General features: G+C 34.4%; 1 protein-coding gene across 1 annotated transcript in view; it reads left to right on the top strand.

The window, feature by feature from the left end:
- Window positions 1-20,393, top strand: part of LOC117920366 (D-lactate dehydrogenase [cytochrome], mitochondrial) — a 31,077-nt gene extending 10,684 nt beyond the window's left edge. The window contains exons 8-18 of the mRNA XM_034837837.1: window positions 3,037-3,073; window positions 3,147-3,208; window positions 8,705-8,801; window positions 11,495-11,569; window positions 12,579-12,687; window positions 13,674-13,783; window positions 16,984-17,046; window positions 17,527-17,606; window positions 17,705-17,835; window positions 19,443-19,486; window positions 19,967-20,393. Coding sequence (XP_034693728.1) covers window positions 3,037-3,073; window positions 3,147-3,208; window positions 8,705-8,801; window positions 11,495-11,569; window positions 12,579-12,687; window positions 13,674-13,783; window positions 16,984-17,046; window positions 17,527-17,606; window positions 17,705-17,835; window positions 19,443-19,486; window positions 19,967-20,086 — 928 coding nt within the window. The 3' untranslated portion in view covers window positions 20,087-20,393. The remainder of the gene's footprint in view (window positions 1-3,036; window positions 3,074-3,146; window positions 3,209-8,704; window positions 8,802-11,494; window positions 11,570-12,578; window positions 12,688-13,673; window positions 13,784-16,983; window positions 17,047-17,526; window positions 17,607-17,704; window positions 17,836-19,442; window positions 19,487-19,966) is intronic.
- The last annotated feature ends 875 nt before the right edge of the window (window positions 20,394-21,268 follow it).

The following is a 21,268-nucleotide window of genomic DNA, read 5'->3' on the forward strand; positions in this document are numbered from 1 at the left end:
GGGATAAGGCCAGTGGCCCAAATGGCTTCTCCATGGGTTTGTGGGCTGCTGCTTATCTGGGACTTTGTGAAGAACTAAGCAAAGGGTTTTTTCAGGGAGTTCCATGAGCTTAGCGTTTTTCAGGGACTTTGTGACCAACAATGCATTCTTGGTCTTCACTCCTAAGAAAGGAGGAGCTGATGATTTAAAAGACTTTAAACTCATTAGCTTGGTAGGTGTTGTGGATGAACTCCTAGCAAAAGTTTTGGCTAATAGGATAAAAAAGGTTATGGGGACAATGGAATCCAATGTTTAGAATGTCTTCATGGAGGGAAGACCAATTTTGGATGTGATGATCATTGCAAATGAAGCATTATATTCAGGATTGAAGAGATTTAAGGAAGGTGTACTCTGCAAGCTAGATTAAAGAAGGCATATGGTCATGTCAATTGGGAATTCTTCTTACAAGTTCTTAACAAGATGGGTTTTGGGTAAAAATGGATTGGTTGGATTCAATGATGCATCTCGATAGCTAGATTTTTTGTGTTGGTGAATTAAAACTGGATTGCTTTTTTTCAAAGTTCAAGGGGTTGAGGTAAGGAGATCCTCTTTCTCCCAACTTATTATTTTAGTGATGGAGGCACTTAGTAATTTTCTAAAGAGGGTTAGGGAGGGGAAACTTCATATCAAGTTTTAAGGTATGAGGGAGGGGTAGTGATGGATTAGAGGTGACACACATTTTGTTTGTGGATGATGCCCTCATTTTTTATGATGCTTGTAAAGAGCAAATGATGTATTTAAGTTGAATCCTCATGTGGTTTGAGACGATCTCAAGGCAAAAAATTAATCTAGGGAAAAGTGAGTTCTAGGAGGAGGGTCCCTAATGGGGAGGATTTGACTTCTTTATTAGGATGCAAAATGGGGAAGCTACCCACTTATTTGGGTCCTCCGTTGGGTGCTTCTTTTAAGTCGTGAGCTATTTGGGAGGTAGTGGAAGAAAATTCATTTGAACGTTTGTTATTTGGAAGAGACTATTTTTCAAAGGGTGGAAGTTTAATGTTGATTAAAAGTACTCTTCCTAATTTTCTAATATATTTTATGTCCATGTTTTTCATTCAAAGAAAGATGTGCTTGAGCCTTAAGAAGATTCCAAAATGTTTCCTTTGGGATGGGGAACCATGAGAGAAAACTTTATTTGATGAAGCCCTTAAAAACTCTTTTTTGTGCTCTCTCTGGCAGATTTCAATGTATCGGACGAGTTCGGTGTGACTTGGCTGAGTCATATCTGCCTTGACGGTTGTTGCGACAAGTCTAATACTAGATACAATATAATGCATGAACTCGACATTGAACTGGTGAGACTCGGTTTACTCGGCTGGATTTTCAACTTAACTTGGTCGACTCGGTTAGGTTACACAAAATTTTCTAATGTAATATGGAGATTCTCTTTTCTTTTCAATCACAACAAAAAATCAGAAATCAAAGATTCCCCCAAAGCAAACACCTATGATTCTGAAATTGAATATTTCAACCCATCAATGAGAAGATCAAAGAAGAAGAAAAAACAAATTTAATCTAACCTATGACCCTTTCTGAAGACTAGGAGAGAATCCACCAAAGGATGAGGACACAAACAATTTAGGATTTACTTACCTGATTTTTTGAAAATCAACCATTGCTAGAGTGTAGGAGCTTTGGTGCGATGTTGGCGGTACCACGGTGGTGCTTGTCAAGTGGATTGAAACCTTCAGTCCTTCACCAGTGAGGTAACCCTCACTCACAATCAGATTCATCTTCGCCTCTCCCTCTAGTCATGGGGTGCGGAGTTAGAATTTTGTAGTTGTGGGTATTGTGGACTGTGGGTGGGAGGAGAAATTGGTAAAGTAAAAAATTAATGTCAAATGCCTATATATTTATATTTTATGGTTATGTGGGTGGTTGGTATGATTTTTTGAGATATGATTACATGGTTATATTATTTGTGGAATAAATTATAAAATGCATTTATTGGTAATGGGAATCGAGTACCTAATTTGGTAAAGAAAAATGCATTTATATGGATGAGAATTAATGTTAATATTATGGATTGTATTAAATATATTTATCTGGTATGTTTTTATATTATATAGAAAATACATTTTAATTCATTAAAATATGTAATTTTTTATTTTATAATATTGAATGACCCTTCGAACCGATACACGACTTTGAACCATGCTCTCAAGCTTTGGCCTCTTTTGATGGTGCCTTAATGTCATTTTAGATTATATTGATTGGTTGGACTCTTTTTGATTTAAGAGAGTTGTTTTTTGTTAAGCTCTCCATCTCATTACTTTTGGCTCCTTTATAGATTCCCTAGGTGCTTTGGTGCGCTTTCATTGGTGAGCTTTTTTTGCCTACTTATAAAAAAAAATATTCTTTTTTTGCCTATAAAAAGGAAGTAATTTCTTTCCTCTCTATGGGTGGTCATGCTTTGGTAATTGGTGGCAAATCCTTGTGCAGTTGTGGACTATGATAGGTAGTCCATGATGCCATTAGACATTATAAACACCATTTTTCTTGATGGAACTCCTGAATAGTGTAGGAGTAGAAACTATAGCACCTGTCATATCATAAAGTGGAATTTGATCTGAGAAAAAAGGATCATCTATCCTTATAAAGCTTCTTGCATATAAATTGGTTAAGCATGGCCACTAGTGCTTACTCTTGTATTGGTGTCCACTACTTAACTCTTCATTTTATTGCTTCATTTTATGTGAAAGTTTTGAGCTAAAGGAAATATATCCTCGACATTGGTCCTTTATTAGGTTTGGCACTGATCACATCCTTCTTAGTGACTAAACTCTTGTGGCTATTTTTTCCCCATTTTCCTATATCGGTTTTTGTCACTATATGTTAGCTAATCACTTAATTTAGATTTACACCTATTTTAGTTGATCGTTTACTTCTCTTTCTACATTTCTTCATATAAGCTTTACATAAGTAAGAGTTAGCTTTTCAAAAATTTATTTGATGTTTTGTTAATTGGATTTGAGGATTCTTATTTTTAGCGTGTAGGTATGGAACTATGCGTGATAATGTCATCAACCTCAAGGTTTGTTATTTCCTCCTTTGGTGTATCATTCAGTTACGTTATGCCATGTCTTCATATGTTGTTTGTATTTCAGGTAGTTCTAGCCAATGGAGATGTAGTCAAGACAGGATCTCGTGCTCGAAAGAGTGCTGCGGGGTGTGTTCTTTCATCTTTCATATCTTGTTGTTATCATTTTCTATGTAGTTATTTGTGTCTCATTTGATTTATATAATTGAATATGCCTGAAGTCGAATATCATCCATAATCAATTCACAAGTAATATTCAGTGGCAAAATTTGTGCCAAGATGATCAATATCCTAGTTATCTCATTTATACTTGTGTTTAACCATGGCAGTTGGCCATATCTAAAGATGTGCTGGAACTGAAGATTAGCCAACCAAACCTAATCCATGACTTGCCCTGGTCCAGTACAACTTCTTATAAAGATCACCTTTTCTCCAAGTACATCTCCTCATATTGCTTTCTGGCAATGTTAGTGCAGTAACTTTATAAAAAGGTTTGTTTTTTTTTGAAAAATTTTAAGAGATTTCTTGTGGGCAGGGTCAGATGAAGCTTGGAGTGACTACCTTCTTGGATGGGATTTTGTCTGTAGGCATCCCAGGGTGGTTTACATTTAGGGGGGGTTGCTTTAAGGAGTAGAGCTGCTGCTGGGAAATAGTTGTGGCAATTCCTTAATCCTTAGTGAGAGTAGTGCTTATGGCACAAGGTGATTAAGAGTATTTATTGTTTGCACAGTAGTGAGTGGGATGCCAACATTTTTGTCAGGAACTCGTATCGATGCCCTTGGAAAGCTATTGCCCAAACTTACCCTAACTTTTTTTGCTAAGTTTGCTTTCTTGTTGGTGTTGATTCCCATCTTCTTTTCTGAAAAGATCTGTGCTGTTTGCTCTCTTTCTAGGGTGAACAAATTCTTATTTTCATTCTGGCTTTACTCCTATGTGCATGATTCCCCATCCTGGAATTTTAATTTTCTGAAAAATATTTTAGATAGAGAAATTGAAGATCTGTCCACCCTTTTATTATCTTTGAAATATGTCTTCTGTTCTTTAGATCTTCATGAAAGGTGTTGGTTCTTGGGGATCAGCAGTTCATTCTCCTTTAAGTGTCTTTTATCCAAGTTCTTTCTAAAAGTGATCCTCTTTCTTCTTTTCCTCAGTGCAATTTCATTTAGAAATCTAAAACTCCTATAAATATCAGGGCTTTTGCTTAATTAGTGGCTAGTAGAATATAAGTACTAAAGATATGCTATAGCTTAGGAGACCTCATAAAGCTATTACCCTAGGGCTTGTGTTTTATGCTTTAGGAGTGGGAAATCCATGGACGATCTTTTCCTACATTGCTCCCTTAATTTTCTTGGATAAGGGTGTGTATTGTTCCTTTTCGTGGAAACCTAGATTAGTTAGTCAAGAAGCCAATAGGCAGGTTATGTGAGGAGCCTCCTCTCTAGTTGATTTTAATAGGCTCTCATCCCCCCTAATTTTATAAACCATCTTCTTAGAGGTGGGATAAAAATAAAAAAAATTTAAAAATGCTCCTTTTGCTTAGCTTGGCATGTAGGATTGGGACATGTTTGAATGTTTTATATTTTGAAAATTATTTTTTTTTTGTATTTTATTCTTTTTATCACAACTTGAAACTTCAATTTATGGAGGAACCTTAGACATTGAGAAATCGAGGATCCATTAGCAAAATGTTTTCTCTTTCTTACTCACTAGGGTAGCCCAGTTGGTCAGGACGAACACTGGAAAGTGTGATCCCAATAAGTGGCATATGGTATTGGGTTCGAATGTTTTCTCTTTCTTACCCGTTAGGGTAGCCTAGTTGGCTAGGATGAAAATGGAAAGTGTGGTCCCAATAAGTGTCACATGGTACTGGGTTCGAATCCTGCCACTGATGATACCCTGAATTTACCCGGTGCTGGTTGTTGCGGGGCGGTTAGTACCCCAAGGTTTGGGTCCCTATGGAGAGTCCTAAGGTCTTGGCCATGGAAGGTTTCTCCTCAATTATCAAAAAAAAAAAAAAAAGTTCTCTTTCTTTCCATCTCCAACTAAAGGTGTTTGACTTTTGAGTCCAATGGTCTCTTTTCCTTAAAATTCCACTTTTATACCCTATTAAAAGTGGATTCTCCTTCTTCTATATTCATCTAGGCTAGCTGGCATGAAAATTATGGACTCCCCTAAAATTTCTAAACTTCACTTTGTTGGTGACAAATAGGATGGTTAATTTAAATGACTTGCTTTAGTTTAAGAGGCTTTATAAAATGTATTAGCGCTTTTTCCTATTTTATGTGCATTGGGGAATGGAGATTTGTAAGCCATCTTATCCTGCAAGACCTTTTGCATCAAAGTTGTGGAAGAGACTGTTTTTATAGTGGTGATAGCTTAGGTATTGCCAAAGGTGTTTTTTGAAATGTTGGTCATCTTGTTTTAGGGTTTGGTAGCAGTTCCAACAGGAGGGCTTTGTGGGGCTACTGTGGCTACCTTGTGGGTTATTTACAAGGAGAAGGACGTCAATAGGTTTAGGATAGGAGGAGATCCTTGGTTGATTTGTGGAAGAATATGTGTTTTCGCATGTCAGTCACTAAAGAGTTTTTGAGTTCCCTTCAATATTATGAGCTGGATTGAAGATTGATTTGCCTCTCCAATTGGAGAGTGATGAAGATTCAGGTTAAATAGGCTCTTTCACCTGCATGTAGTTCGAAACTTGATTTTGATGTATGCCCATTGGTTGGGATTCTGAAGTAGCTAGATTTGTGCTATTATCGATGTAGAGATTTTTATATTGCAAGAGTGGTAGAAAATGATAAGAGAGTTGGGTGACTCCAATCTGGAGGAGGGGGATTCAGGAACAGTTCGTTGGTGGTTAATAGCTGTCACAAGCTGGCAAAAAAATCCACTCTGTATAATTTCTGATCAGTTTGTTCCATTTTGTTTCTTGAACCATCATGTTTGGGGAGTGCTTCCTGTGGTGTCTCAGATTACTCTCCCTTTTCCTAGCTCCTAAACCTCTCACTTTCCAACTGATGATCTTCATAAAAATAAAAAGCAACCCAGGATAGAGTAATTCAATCAGACCTGCTAAGTATAACAGTTTCCGAAAACTGAAGTGAAAACAGGATAGTGCAAGAATAGGAGATCCCTTTTCTCAGAGCTTCTATTGGAAATGAAACTGCTAATTGGGCATATGACTTTGGTGGGTTTCTGGGATGAAGAATATTGATAATTTGCTTCTTTTGTTTTCTTTCTTTCTTTCTTTCTTTCTTTTTTTTTTTTTCCTTTGTGTGTGTTGTTTTCTTTCCTTTATTTATTTATTTATTTATTTTTATAGGAAACACAAATTTTATTGCATTGAAATAGTAAGTGCAAAGAAGGATGAAAAATCCTTCTAAGAAGTCCAAAATCCTCTATAAAATCTAATGAAAAAGGTGTGTAAGTGTATAATAGTTCAAAAAGGCAAATCTATTTGCACATATCAAAATGATTAGGGTAACACTAGCTGCAATTCACAGAGATACACAATTTCTTATAAAAGAAACCAAATGTCTAGTTGCACACTTTGCTAATGTATTCATCATATGATTGTGTAATTGAGGAGCCCAAGAGAAGGAACAGTCCTACTCTAAAGAGATATAAATAACTTGGTGCAACCACTCATCAAACTTGCACAACCTCCAATAGCATAATCTCCTTCTACTAGGATATTGGAGAGGCTCAAAGCTTTCACCAACAATAACCCTCCAAAGCAGCTAGAATCTCTTCCTCAATGACTGAACCTTGGCTTGCAGGCTTAGAGAATGCTCTCACCACTATGCCAAAGTGGTCTCTAAGCAATGCTTCAATCTCTAGTTGGCCTAAGTTGCCTAGAAAATGCCCATCAAAATTTAGTCTAACAAAACCCATTGAAGGTGATAGCCACACAAATTTTTTTTCCTTGGTCAATCTTGTGATTCTACAAACTTTGTTTCAGTCTAATAGAATGAGGCTCACAGGAATGCCTGCACAAGCTTCATTAGCAGAAGTCCACAAGGAAGAAGAGAAGTAAAACCAGTCCCAAACTCCTTCTAAGGACCATCTATCTTAAACAGTTCTTGCATTCCTTTCTTGCTAAATAGTCCAAATTAAAGTGAGGCTAGCAATGTGCCAAAGAGTCCTACCTCAAGGATGTCCCTCAAAACTTCTCAAGGATATAATCAACATCTTCTTCACCCTTCTAGGTGGTATTCAATCAATCTCCACAAATTTGAACAAAATACACCATAATGCCAAGGCTGAGGGGCAATGTAAAAAACATGATCTATAGGCGCCCCACTTACCCTGTCCATGACAACACCATTTCGGGCCAAGAGCTTTGTATAGTCTTCTTGGTTGAAGCAAGTCATTGCTGGGGTTTTGGATTTCCCAATGAAAATTTCAGGAATAAAAAGAACCAAATTGGTAGACGCAGAGATAACATTAAAGAAGGAGCTGACTGGAAGTGGAATGAATTTTTCTGTGTTTTTTCCAGGGTAAAAAGATAATTAATTTTATTTAGACTTAATAAATTGATTCAGAAATGAATAATTCATTATTTTAGATTTGAGAAAGGTAAACATCATTTGGGATAAGAGTGTAGAGGTATTCACTGTCATTAATATCTATTAGCAATTAAGATTTTAGGGGAGTGAGTCTTGTGTTTTTTGAACAATATCAGCTATAGGAGAGCCTTGGTGTCTTAATCATCTAGAAATTCTCAAAGACAAGTGAAGCAAGATTTGAGGTGCTTAATTTATTAGCATTTCAACATTTCACTTGGAAATCATGCATGCTTTTAATAGCTAAGTGACATGTCAACACTGAGTTTTATCCTTTAATGTATATGGGAGAGGGGGTGATGTGATTGATGGAGGTAGCACCTTGATTTTGTGTGAGTTTGAGGGGAGTGGCAGAGATAATTTGTAGTCTCCACCCAGTGATCTTTCCTATTTGTTAATACATTTTCACACTGTTTAATAATTAAAGTTATTATATTTAATTAATTATTTGCTGAGCAAAATTGCTTGTGGAATGGTGGTGGTCCTTACAACTCTCTTGCATTACACTTGTTTCTTTTTAAGTAATATTTTACTGGATTTGGCTTAGGTTGGGAATTTCTATATGATCTCAATACTTAAATCATTGTTAGTTATTCCTTGTGAAGGTCATTTGTATTATTAGAAAACTATCAATAAGATATCTGATCTCTACAGGGAGTTTAATGAGAGAAATGCATTAAGTATGAGTTGGTCCAAATTGTATTTTTTTGATGTTATTGTTTTCTCTTATGGTATTTAAGTTTGTTGTCTTTACCTTTAATATGTATGGCTCTCCTTACTTTGTTTTTCAGTTTTCCAGTTTTCCAGTTTATCTCATATTGCTTGCATCAAAATTTTTATGTTTTTTGAATTTTTTGGGTTACTAAGATTTTCTATGTTTGGTAATGAGCTAATAAAGGCTAGCCATGGTAGACATGTTCAAGGCATGAATATTCACTCGAATAGAATTTGCTGTGATGTGCTGTTTTACACATGTTTTGTTAAATGGTACATAAATGGGGAACTAGTTGTTTTAACCAGATTACACTTTTGACCTTATTAAATAACATGCATATCTCAGGTATGATTTGACCCGCTTGGTGATTGGAAGCGAAGGAACCTTGGGTGTAATAACTGAAGTTACCCTAAGGCTTCAGAAAATTCCACAGTATTCAGTGGTAACTTTACTGTTTTTTGGCGTTATATTGAATTCAACTTCAATCCACTATCTGATGTGTTTGTTCCTTATGTTAACGGTATTAAACTTAAGTAGTGTTTGTTTGTTTGTTTTTTTTTGTTTTTTCCTACTTAATAGTCTTAAGTATCAAGGTGTTTTTTTTTTAATATTTTATTTTGTTAAGTATTAAGTTGTTTATTTTTTACATGCTTAAAATAAATGCCTTAATGCATTAAGAGAAATAATTTTTATATTAATTCTTATTTGACTAAAAGGTAATTTAACATATTTCAAAAAAATCTCAAAATCATAAAAAATATTTTATTAATTTTTAATAATTAAAGTATGAATAAGTAATTTATTATGATCCACCTTAAAAAAAAATAATTTTAACTCAAACATTAGCTTCCAAACAACAAAGTATTGGTTTCTCTCCTCTTCCTATATATATTTTTTTTTGATAAGTAAAAAGCAATTGTATTAAGAAAACCTAAAGTACACCTGAAAGTATACACAAAGTATACAAGGCAACAAGGCCAAAGGAAGAAGAAAAAAGCAAAAAAATCCCTTACAACCCAACCAATCAATGAAATCGAAAATGGACCATGAAGTACAATCTACATGCACCCTAACCCAATCCGAAAACGTGTACAAAAAAGACCTTAAAATAGCTTGATCCGCTAATTCAGTATCTTCAAAGATTCTCCTATTTCTTTCCTTCCATAAAGTCCAAAATAAACATAAAGGGGTTGCATTCCACGCCTTTTTTCTTTTCTTTCCAACAAAGGTTCCGTTCCAACAAAGAATGGTTTCCTTGATAGAATTGGACAAAACCCAATGAACACCAAAAAGAGCAAAAATAAGGTGCCAAATCATAGCTGCCTTGGGACAATGAATAAGCACATGATTTTCTGATTCTTCATCCGCTTTACACAAATAACACCTACTTGGTAAGACCCAACCCCTCCTTTTTAGTTGATCCATAGTTAGAATTCTTCCCCAAATAGCCTCCCAAGCAAAAAAGCTGACTCTCTTTGGAACCCAAGGATTCCAAACTAAGCTTGAAGGGAACTCTCTACTGATGCATGGAACTAGGGATGAGAAGAAAGACTTAACTGTAAAGAAACCTTTCTTTGAAACCCTCTAAAACATGACATCCTCATCACCCCTTCTAAGCGCATGACCATGTAACCTACTGAAAAAAGTTTCCACCTCTTCCATCTCCCAATCATTGTTAAGTCTTGTGAATACAGGGTTCCAATGACCCAAATTCCCGGCCTGATCCCATAACTGAGCTACCCAAGCATCCCTGGAGGAGGCAAGAGAGTTCTCCTCTTCCTATATTTTCTCAACAACTAAACAAATTTGTACACAATTAGAGACACAGGATCAAGCACCCTTCCCCAAACCTTGAACTGCTCCACCAAATCAAGTACCCTCCTGCCCACCTTTACCCTGACCCATAGAAACACACTTCACAACCGACAACACAATATCCACAACCAAACACGTAAATACCACCCCTCCAATTCGGGTGGAAGGCTTTGGAAAATGGAAAAACTCTCGTCCACAACCTCGCTCCACGTTCCCTGAGGGACAAAGTAGCGGACCTTCCTCATCATTAGATATAAATGGAGTAAAACTTGCAGTCCAATTGCGAAAAGACACACTCCAAGCAGTCCAGAATTTATGAATGGGATGAAGAGTGATTAGGTTTGTAGTGGTGCAGATGGTGTGTTTGGAATTAAGGAATGGGGACATGGGCAAAGGTGAGAAGGGATTTGGTGGTGGATGTGGGTAAAGTCAAAGGACTGGAGCTTGAAGATGAGAGAAGGCGCCATTGATGAGTAGAGAAGGGTTCTGAAAATCCTCAAAAAGGTAAATGTTTTTCATTAAGAGAAAAGCCAACTATTTTGGCTTTTCCTATTTGGTTAAAAATATTAGAAAATAAGTGATAAATCTAATAAAACTTGTAAAAAAATTGATATGAAGTCTTAAAGCAAATTGCTTTTAGCAATTCGTTGAAAAAAAAATAGCACCTTAGTCTACAAATGTTTTTCTCATACGGTCATGGTAATATAGACCTCTTAGTTCTCCCATTGCATGGATCACTTGCTCAATGTCTGACACTTGCCATGTATAGTTTGTAAGTGAATTGAGGACACAGTGAGAAAAAGGAGAGAGGAATCTTACCACTAAAGCTGGTTAATAATCTTATTTTCCTTATTTTATTTCCTGAAAGTACTCTTGGCCCCGATACTGATACAAATTTGTAGTGACATAATATTCCCCCTGAAGCCATCAGGGAATAGGCTAACAATATATATCAAACCACTATCCCCTCACCTGTGGAACCATTTTACGAGTGGAGAGAAACAAACAGATAAGAACACTCGTGAATAAACAAATGCTTTTAGAGAGGCTTGAACCCAAGAACAAGATCTCTAAGTACAACACTCTAATAACATGTTCAATTGCCACTTGCCTCAAAAGCTTTAGCTATTAGGGAATTGATCAATAATGTAAATCAAACTAACTCATGCACCATTTATTTTCCTCACAATGATCTCTCACTTGAAGGGGCATTTTTTTTCTCTCAATTGATTAACTCTTGTATTTTCATTAATACTTAATTGCAATTATGTTAAGCCCACAGGAGAAATGTAAATCTGATGAAGTTGGCTAAAATTACAGGTTGCAATGTGTAATTTCCCTACGATTAAGGATGCAGCAGATGTTGCTATTGCCACTATGTTATCTGGAATTCAGGTTGGAGTTCATCTGGAAGTATTATTTTATTTTTAATTTTTTAGTTATTATTATTATAATTATTTCTTGCCTTTTCCTCCACTTACAAATTTATATATAATTTTGTTTTGTTTTGTTTTCTCCTTTTTTTTTTTTGTTCCTGTCTCATTTTTATAACTTGGGAATGGGTTTCATTCTCATTATATAACCATTCTAATTCTTATGAAAAATGGCGTAGTCTTTTCCTAGATACCATTTGTGCTAATTGTGTTATGGGTCTTAGTTTTGTTTGGATGTATCTATTTCTTTTTTGGGGTGAAAATATCAATCATATTGTGACAATGAGGGTTCTTATAGTGCCATTGCCACTACATTATGATTCTGAATCATGGTTTTTAAGTATTAGTATCTCCTGGCTCTGATACAACTTGGTATAGGATGATATGTTGTGACTGACTGTAAATAATGACGCAGTTTAAAAAAAAAAATGAAAAATAAGAAATAATAAGAAAAAGAAAAAACCATGATTAGAAGCAGGAAATGGCTCTATCTTGTTGGATTCTATTCAAGATCTGATGGTAATAAATGGCAAGAAGGATCATTAGTTTGTGAGGTATCAAACAATAGTTGCTTCTTTTTCCAATCATCTTAGCTCTAAGCCCAAATCTATACATTTCTTCCTCATCTATGTGGTGTGGGGTCTTCTGCTTCTAATTGTTAACTGACATGTTTTGACCTGTCAAAACTAAATAACATTATAAAATTTTGCTTGAAGTTGTAATGCTGGTACACATATATATAGATCTTGATTTTAATTTGAATTAAAGTCTAAAATAGCATGTTGATATGCATTTTCTTATATGCTTATTTTACATTATCCATCACCTGGTTTTGATCTAAATTGAAACTGAGGATCAAAATGGATTTCAATAAATTGGATGGTTAATTGAGATTTAGTGAAGTTGATATGTAAATGGGATAGCATTGGGAATACATCTTGACTTTCATACTGTCTCTCATACTCAATCAGGTCTCAAGGGTAGAGTTACTGGATGAAGTTCAAGTGAAAGCTATCAATATTGCTAATGGGAAGAACTTGCCTGAAGCTCCCACATTGATGTTTGAATTTATAGGCACAGGTGAAACATGATTCCTTTTTCTTTTTGTTTCTCATGTTTTGTTCGTTTGCTTCAGCAAAATATGTTGTCAAATTGGGTCAGTTTGGAATAGTTTATGTATTGGCCCATGGTATTTGAAGATTTAGTGTTTTACTTCATTTTGTCTTTTTCTTTCCCCTTGGATTCTCAACCCTACTGCCGTAATATCTTAGACTATTAAGTTAGATGGTACTCTCTCTAGTTCTCTTCCACAAGGGTCTGGCTTTCTCTTAATCTGATTAAAAGATGTTTTGTTGATTAAAAAAAAGAAAGTTTTTTACTGCTCTCTTTTTATTTCAAAGGTATTGTTTCATGGAACAGGAGAGGACTGGGAAACTTCTACCAAGGGTAGAGCATATTTAACTGTTAATTTTATTTCACCTGCCTATAGTAGTAATTCTCTAATGTGAGGTTAACCTTGTTATTTCTACTTAATCAATGCAATTCATTTGAGCATATGGGCTTGTTGGAGACATTCTCCTCAACTTCAATTCTCTTGCCTTTCTTCACTTTCTCTCCTTTTTTGCATATCCTAGATGAAATGTAATCATATGTATTATCATAACATTTTACTGAAGGAATTTAAGAGAATCTATACCAATGGAATATGCCACAAAAATCTCCTTTTGGAAATGTTACTTACCAAAGTCCAGTTTATTATAATTGCATTCTCTAACATGGAAACATGTCCAGTGCACATTTAGGTTGAGATGTGACCACTTTATGCAACCCCAAGAAGAAGGATTCACTTGACATTGTAACTAGTGCACTCATTAGAACACTCACCACAATTACAGCTAAGACCAAAAAAAAAAAAAAAAAATGCATACCATGCCTTGTACCTTACTCATCCGTCCTTTTTCTTACAGATGCATTACATCCTCCAATAGACAACTATTGCTTACTTTTTGTTGGTTTTTCTCCTGTTGTAACCGCTGTTCTTTCATTTCTTGTTTTCTTTTTATTAGAAGCATATTCACGCGAGCAAGCACTAATCGTTCAGAGAATTGCTTCTGAGCACAATAGCTCAGATTTTGTTTTTACGGAAGATCCTCAAGCTAAAAAGGAACTTTGGAAGGTATAAGGTTATTGATTGTTGTTCACTGGTTTTTCTTCTGTTAGTTTTGTTTTACTGGTAAGTTAATGGCTTATAGTTATCCTCTTGTATATCTTTTCATGTATTTTCACTTCCTTTTTTTTGGTGCTTCTCATCCTCTTTTACTTACAATTTAAGTTATCCCAAAAAAAAGTCACTCATTCCTTGGAATTTCTACTTTGATCTAATAATACTAAATCTTTGTCTGATGAGTAGAATCTTCATGAGCCACCTTTTTAATTCACTTTACTTTAAATTACATTTATTTATTTTTTATATTGTTCATTATTGATATTGTTGATGATGAAGAGAAAATGATGAGCTGCTTTCTCTGGTCATTATTAAAACTTGGTCAATGAAATGAAAGGTTCCGTCTCTTTCTTTTCTTTTTTCTTTTTTCATTTTTCCTTTTATGACAGAATTTTATTAGAATGACAGGTTAGGAATGAATATATTTGCACTTCAGCAACAGGCACTTGAGGGATGCCATACCAAAACATCACTGGAAAAAGCATGGAAATGATTGGAATTTAGTTCAGAGGCTCCCTTCCCCTGTTTTTTTTCTTTCTTATCTCCAATTTACAGAATGTGAACTTATGGATAGCATTTTATAAAATGGGGCTAAAGAGTGAGTATTGTCTATTCTGACAATCAACTGTATGAATTACCTTTATATTAGCATGATGATCAAGAGGTAGGATCACCTTCTATGAGCCTTGTTTGGCCCACATTTGAATGTACTTCAGTGATCTAATAATACCCATCTGGCCTGAAGTGTCGGAAGTGCTATCATCAATTTCAATTTTGTAGTAGATCTTAGAAGGATGGTTCACTGTTTGACAATAGGATCTTGTTGACTCCCTTCCCCTGTACATGAATCTCAGAGGGATATTTGTAAACTCCTTGTTTTCCAAGACCTAAACTTCAACTTGGTAGTACACCTAAGCACAGGGTCCATTGTTTGACAATAGGGCCTTGCAACTCCCTTTCCCTTTCTATAGAACTCAGAGGTATATCTGTAGACACCTTGATCATTGAGACCCAGAGAGATGTAAGAAAACAAACTCTACCTCCAGACCTTTCTTATGGTTTCATTTTTGTCCTGTAATTTGTTAATTTCATGGTTGAGGGAGAGGAGATGCAACTAATGGAGAGATTCAGGGTATAATTATATAACTAAGGATTTGGTAGCTAGAGTTTTGAGTCTAGAAGAGGAAACAAGGTGGATTTAAAGAACAACTAACCTATTAAACTTTAGCCAAGAAGGGAGCATCTGGTGGGATAATTTTGAGGGGCAATTTGCCCAACCTAACTTGGGAGCCTTTTGGGTCTTCTAATGGTTTCTTGATCACACTAGCTATCCTTCTTTACTCTGTGTATTTTTAAATTAATTTTTTATTAACTTTTTTTATCATTAGCTTTTCAAGTGGTTTCTCATCCTTATTTTTGTTTTTCTCTCTCTTTGTTAATAAAATTGTGAGGGCTTATGATCCAAAATTTGGCAACAAGTCTGGTATCACTCAGAATCTTTAGTATTAAATGTCTTATCATCAATACAGAAGAGGTTACACTGATGCATATAATTGATACTCTACCATACCGTGTCAACAGTGGTGGAATTTTAGTCAATTCTTTGTCTCTCAATTTTTTGGGCACAAAATATTTAGAGCAAGTTCCAAACTATCCCGTGGATTCATTTGCAAGATTTGAGCTCAAATGCTTGTATTTTAAAAAGATAAAGGTCTTTCTTTCTTTCTTCTTTTTTTCCTTTTCAATTTTCGAGAAATGAGATACACTTATTTTATTCTCACTTTTTATTTGCAGTTGTAATTGATTAGATTAAGCAGATGAATGTGTGTGTGTGTGTGTGTTTTACAAAGAGAATATATCTCTTTATTTCTAACCATGTTCTGACTGATTATCAATGAAATGCAAGTTAAGTTTATTTAGTTATAACTTTCTAATACATAAAATGTAAGAAAATATGAAATGAACATGGTTGAAGATGGATATGAAGAGTACTGGTTTGTGTCATTTTGTTCTATCTCAAATTTTATTTGTATTTTAATTAATTAGAGTTGAACTGGACACACTATGAATTTGGAAGCAAGGCTATGGTTGGATGTGCATTTTCATTAGAAATCACATTCTGTTTTTGTTCTGGAAGAAAATATGGTTTCATGAATTTTTGGTGGACCACCACAATAATGTCTATTATGGCCTTTAGATCATCCTAGATGCAGTTGGTATTTTGTTTTACTTATGGTGGAGGTTCAATGAATACTTCCCAATTATTTATGATGTTGTGTATTATTCTGGGTAGGTAGTCATACTGGATCTAGTTGATGTCAAGACTAAAGACAACATTTGACCCATTAGAATAATTTCGAGAAACAAATATTATGAGATGAAAATGAAATAAAAACTATTTTTTACTTGTATTGCTCAATGATTTACTCTTTTAATCCCTCAAAAATTTAGAAAAAGGTCAGTAACTCAGTGTTTATTTCTGGACTTCTTTATTTAACCGTTAAACATCTCTTGAAGCAACTATTATCCTAGAGTCCCTGAATAATTGAAACCCATCAGCTAAAGAATTCATGTTACGTTTTTGTACTCTTGAGTTGCATACATCTGGATGTTATTTTAAGGATTCATTGTTCTTTATCATGGCTATTCAGTTGAGGCTGTACCGTTTCAGAGGCCTATGGTTCTAATCCCAAATTTTCATCTGAAAGGCATTTTATATCTATGGACTTTGAAAAAAAGATACTGTTGTTAAGCAATTAATGGGGTGGGGGTGAGCTAGAATGCTAGACAATGGTGGTAATTAGAAGATTGTAGGGTTGAATTTCTATTTACACTTGCGGACTTGAAACCTCATTATAATGAATACCAGGGTAGTTGCAGAAGGGGTGTGGTATTCTTTATGGTGGTGAAGTCCACTCTTGCTGCTTCAGTATGTTACTCAGTTTACATCAGCCAAAGTTACAATAACTTTTCTCCAAATAATTCTATTAGGAAGGTTTTGTTGGTTGATGTCTTCTCTTGGTCCTTAACCATAGACTTGATCCAAATAGTTACTATTTTGGGCATCTTCTAAATTACACTTGATGGTTGTGCCCTTCCTTTTGTTCACTAATAAATTTTGTTTTAAGTGAGATTGGTTCTTTTATGTTCAGATTAGGAAGGAGGCACTCTGGGCATGCTTTGCAATGGAACCTAGTTTTGAAGCAATGATTTCGGTTAGTTTATCATATTGGATTTTGTTTTTGTTCTTTGTCTCGAAATGTTATCTTCTTTTCTTATTGATTCTAAAATTTTATTGCTCTTTTGAAGCACAACTAGGATCTTCTTTATTTTTTCCTTTTCCTTTTCTCACATACTCTAAGAACCACACCAAATGTAATTCCCAGGAGAAGAACAGAAAATGTTTAGTTGCTTAAAAAAGTAAGCTTTTTTCATATTTTCTTGTTCTATTCATGGAACAAACAGGTTTTAAAACATTCATCTCTATTCAGTTTAAATGTGATCTTTTATTTTGTCACAGTGTTCATGATTTTTAGAAAATTCTACTGTTTTTCACTTTTCACTAAATGCTTTATCTTTAATGTATTTGACTGAGCTTGAATTTCTCCAACTAAGAAATATGACTTCAAATCAGAGCCATTCTTGCTCCCTTTCTGTATGTGAGGCATTATTCACCCATTTTGTTTTTCTTGCAGGATGTTTGTGTTCCTCTATCCCACCTTGCGGAATTGATTTCGAAGTCCAAGCAACAGTTGGATGCATCCTCCTTGATTTGGTATGTTTATTGTCACGTCTTCCCTAGTAAGCGGAAAGCTGAATCTTACCAAATCGTAATGCCAATGCCTATTTATTTTTTGTGTTTCATGATGACAGCCCCGTAGTTGCTCATGCTGGTGATGGGAACTTCCACACAATAATTCTATTTGATCCCATCAATGACGAACATCGGCGGGAAGCAGAGAGACTAAATCATTTCATGGTCCGTACTGCCTTGAAGATGGAAGGTATACACACTGTTTTGAAGCACATACAAGAATTTCTGTTTATTTGGATAATGAATGAATCAGGTTTTTATCGTATGATTTTTCTTTTTATTTACTCTTTTCCCCCCCTCTTAGTCATCAGTGGTTCATGTTTCCATTATGTCTATTCCTTGAGAGTGATGAACAATCAGTGTTTTCAATTTCAGGTCTTGGTATATTTTGAAGTTTGAAATGGGTAATCTTATGAGAACAATTTTCAATTCAAAATCATATGGCACCGTTGATATTGTCGAGATGGATCAAAAGACATGATTTTTCAAGTAAAGCTAATAAAATGATATTAATACTGTGTCATGAAGAAGAAATAGTTTGCAGTAAACTCTATTGTTGGGAGATTGTATTTACCAGTTCAGTCATAATTCCTACTCTACTTCTAAAATCAGTCTACTTTCTACTAGGTAATATTTATTTGTCAAAATATTGCTTATTTTTATTTGCTGAATATGACTTATTTGCTAATGTAATTGCTAGTCAGTTTGTAGATCACAATATCAATTTTTTTTCTCCAAATATGGACTTGGAATTGGATTATGGAACTAGGAGTTAGAGAATCTGAATATGAACCTTCTAATCTGATTTTATAGATCATACCAATTCTTTGTGTATGGACAATCAGTTTGTAAATCTTATTATTTAAGATTTACATTTGCAAGGAAAACCTACGATAAATGCAAGAAAGAAACTAGTTAACTAGAGTTGGAATCAGAATTACTCGGAAATGGACTAGAACATTCTTAGCATAAACTAAGCAAGGACCAAGCTAAATGGCAATGAAAAATTTAAAAGAATTAATTGGATTTATAGTGGAAAATGTCATTTTCCATTACTTATCTGATGATATAGTGGCTGATATTTTGTTGTAATATAGCATTAGATCTCGGTGTGCACTTTCAGGTCAGATTAGTCATCAGAGACCCCCCCTTTTTTTCTTAATGTTTTTATTACAACTTGACTGGCTGCTCTGCAATTTAGGAAATATTGCAGCACTTTGGTAAAGTTTGTTCCATTTGATAAAATTAGCCCTAAAAGCATTAAAAGATAGTTTGTGGGGAAGTCTGGGATCCTTTAAAGTCTTAATATCTTTTCTTCCTCTTCTTCTTCTTCTTCTTCTTCCTCATCATCATCATCATCATCATCATCATAATTTTCACAAGGATTCCTATGATGTTTGTCTCAAAAAGTATAAATAAGCAACTAGACTTTTGATGGGTTTTCAAATTTTGCTACTACTATTATTTATTATTTATTGGAAATTGAACCCAACAAACACACAAAACCGTGCTTTGCAATACCAAAGTGCTTATCTCAAGCACCCAACCAGGAATAAAATTTAAGAAATCAACTGATTTATTAGTTCGCAGCATAAGTTCAGGACATTGGTGATTAAAAAAATGTTGTATTCTTGATTGGTTTATCATAAATTGTTTTCTGAATGGAAGATTCTGCAAAACGTGGGTATATAGTATTATAGTGTAGAATTCTTGAAGACGGTTCAAAGCTTTCCTTTTGTGAGGATTTTATTTGTCTACTACAATGTAATTTTGATTTTTGTAATTTTGACCAAGCAGGGACATGTACTGGAGAACATGGTGTTGGCACAGGGAAAATGAAGGTAGGCCACTCTTATATTTCTTATATTGTGCATTGGTACCCTTTTTATGTTTCTTATCCAGAAGACCGTTCCTTGATGTGTTGCCCAAAAAAGTTTATTATCACCACCCATAATCTAGTATTGATTCTATTGAACACCATTTTTTTTTTCCATGCTTTGAGTCTGGCCTATTGAGGTGTTTGCTTGGAAAGCACAGACTAAAGTGTAAAAATCATCCAACAAGTCCTATCGGGAAATGCTTAGAATAGGAAGTAAAGTTTTAGTATAGATGCAATGTGCATTGGCCCATCGTTTTCTAGGGATATAATCACATCTTGGGGTGTAGAAACTAACTAAAGTTGAAGAACTTCTGCCCTATGCTGTTTTTTCACACAAGCTTGGCTTATACTTCTTGGGTTCTAATGTCTTGGTTTTTTGTTTCTAGCCCTTGTTCAGAAAATAATGATTAGTCTGATTGAATATGCACTTTTATCTTTTCAGTACCTTGAAGAAGAACTTGGAATTGAGGCTTTGCAGACGATGAAAAGAATAAAAACAGTTTTGGATCCCAACAATATCATGAACCCAGGAAAGCTCATCCCTCCTCATGTTTGCTTTTAAGAGCTCTCTCTCTGCACACCCAATGCGGGTTTCGAAATGTAGTTGCAGAATAATCGAAAATCTGGACTGTGCCGAGTTGAGAGATGAGCAAGACTGGTAGTTTCAATTTCATTCCCAAATGCATGAAGCAACAACAGAGGCCTGGACTTTCTCTAATTTGGCAATCTCTGATAAGGATATTGATTTTGAGGAGTTTAGTTGCGTTCATGGTTGATAACTGAGAATTCTTTAGTATTTACTGAAGTAATAATATTGTGGGATATTTCTGCATATTATTGACTGTAAGAATGCAGCTTCATATGAATAAGCATTGAGATTAAACAAAAATGAAATTTTTTGTTTTTAAAAATTGTTTTGAGAAAACAATTATCAAACAGAAGCCAAAAACAAAAAACAGTGACAAAAATGACGTCGTGACAATTGTTTTCAAATCCTCTCCATGCACCAAGCAGAATTTCCTTTTCTTTATAACCACATCCCACATCGGAATATCACAGACCTTATAAGTTGTACAAATTAGGTGCACTTGATGGTATCCTATATGAGTTTTGTTGGCGGCCAGTGGGCTTTTAAAACCATTGTTCTTTCCATTAAAAAAAATGCTTTTTCAATTTTACTCCAAAAAAGTAGAAAAAAAAAAAAAAAAGTGAAGAGAAATAAAAAATTAATAAATTATTTTTTTTGTTATTTTAAAATTATTTTATTTATTTTAACTTATCAATATAAATATTAAATAATTTTAAAATACATAAAATTTTAATTAATTTTAATTATATTAGATTTTCTTTGAGATTTTTTATATGACAACCAAATATGAAAAAATCATTTTCTTTTACATTTTTTTCTTTTCTTAGTATTTTTTGGAAACTAAACATAATATAAAGGAATGAATTTTTCAGTTTTACAAAAAAAAAGGCTTTTCAGTGTATTTTTTTAAAAAAAATCAATTTTGTGAAACTTGTTTTTGGTTTATTTGTTAAAAATTAAGAAGATATCTACGGGAAGAACTGGTTTTTGATTTAATTTCAATAAAAGGATCTATGAAAGAAAGAATGTAATTAAGAAAGATTATACTTATATATTTTTGTAATTAAGAAGAGGATGAGGGGGATTTTGATAGTGTAGGTTAGGAAAGTTTCTATGATGTGGCAGCAAAATAATCCCCGATTTATTGGCGAAAAT

This window comes from Vitis riparia, chromosome 8 (assembly GCF_004353265.1).
Source record: "Vitis riparia cultivar Riparia Gloire de Montpellier isolate 1030 chromosome 8, EGFV_Vit.rip_1.0, whole genome shotgun sequence".
NCBI classification, from domain to species: Eukaryota; Viridiplantae; Streptophyta; class Magnoliopsida; order Vitales; family Vitaceae; genus Vitis; species Vitis riparia.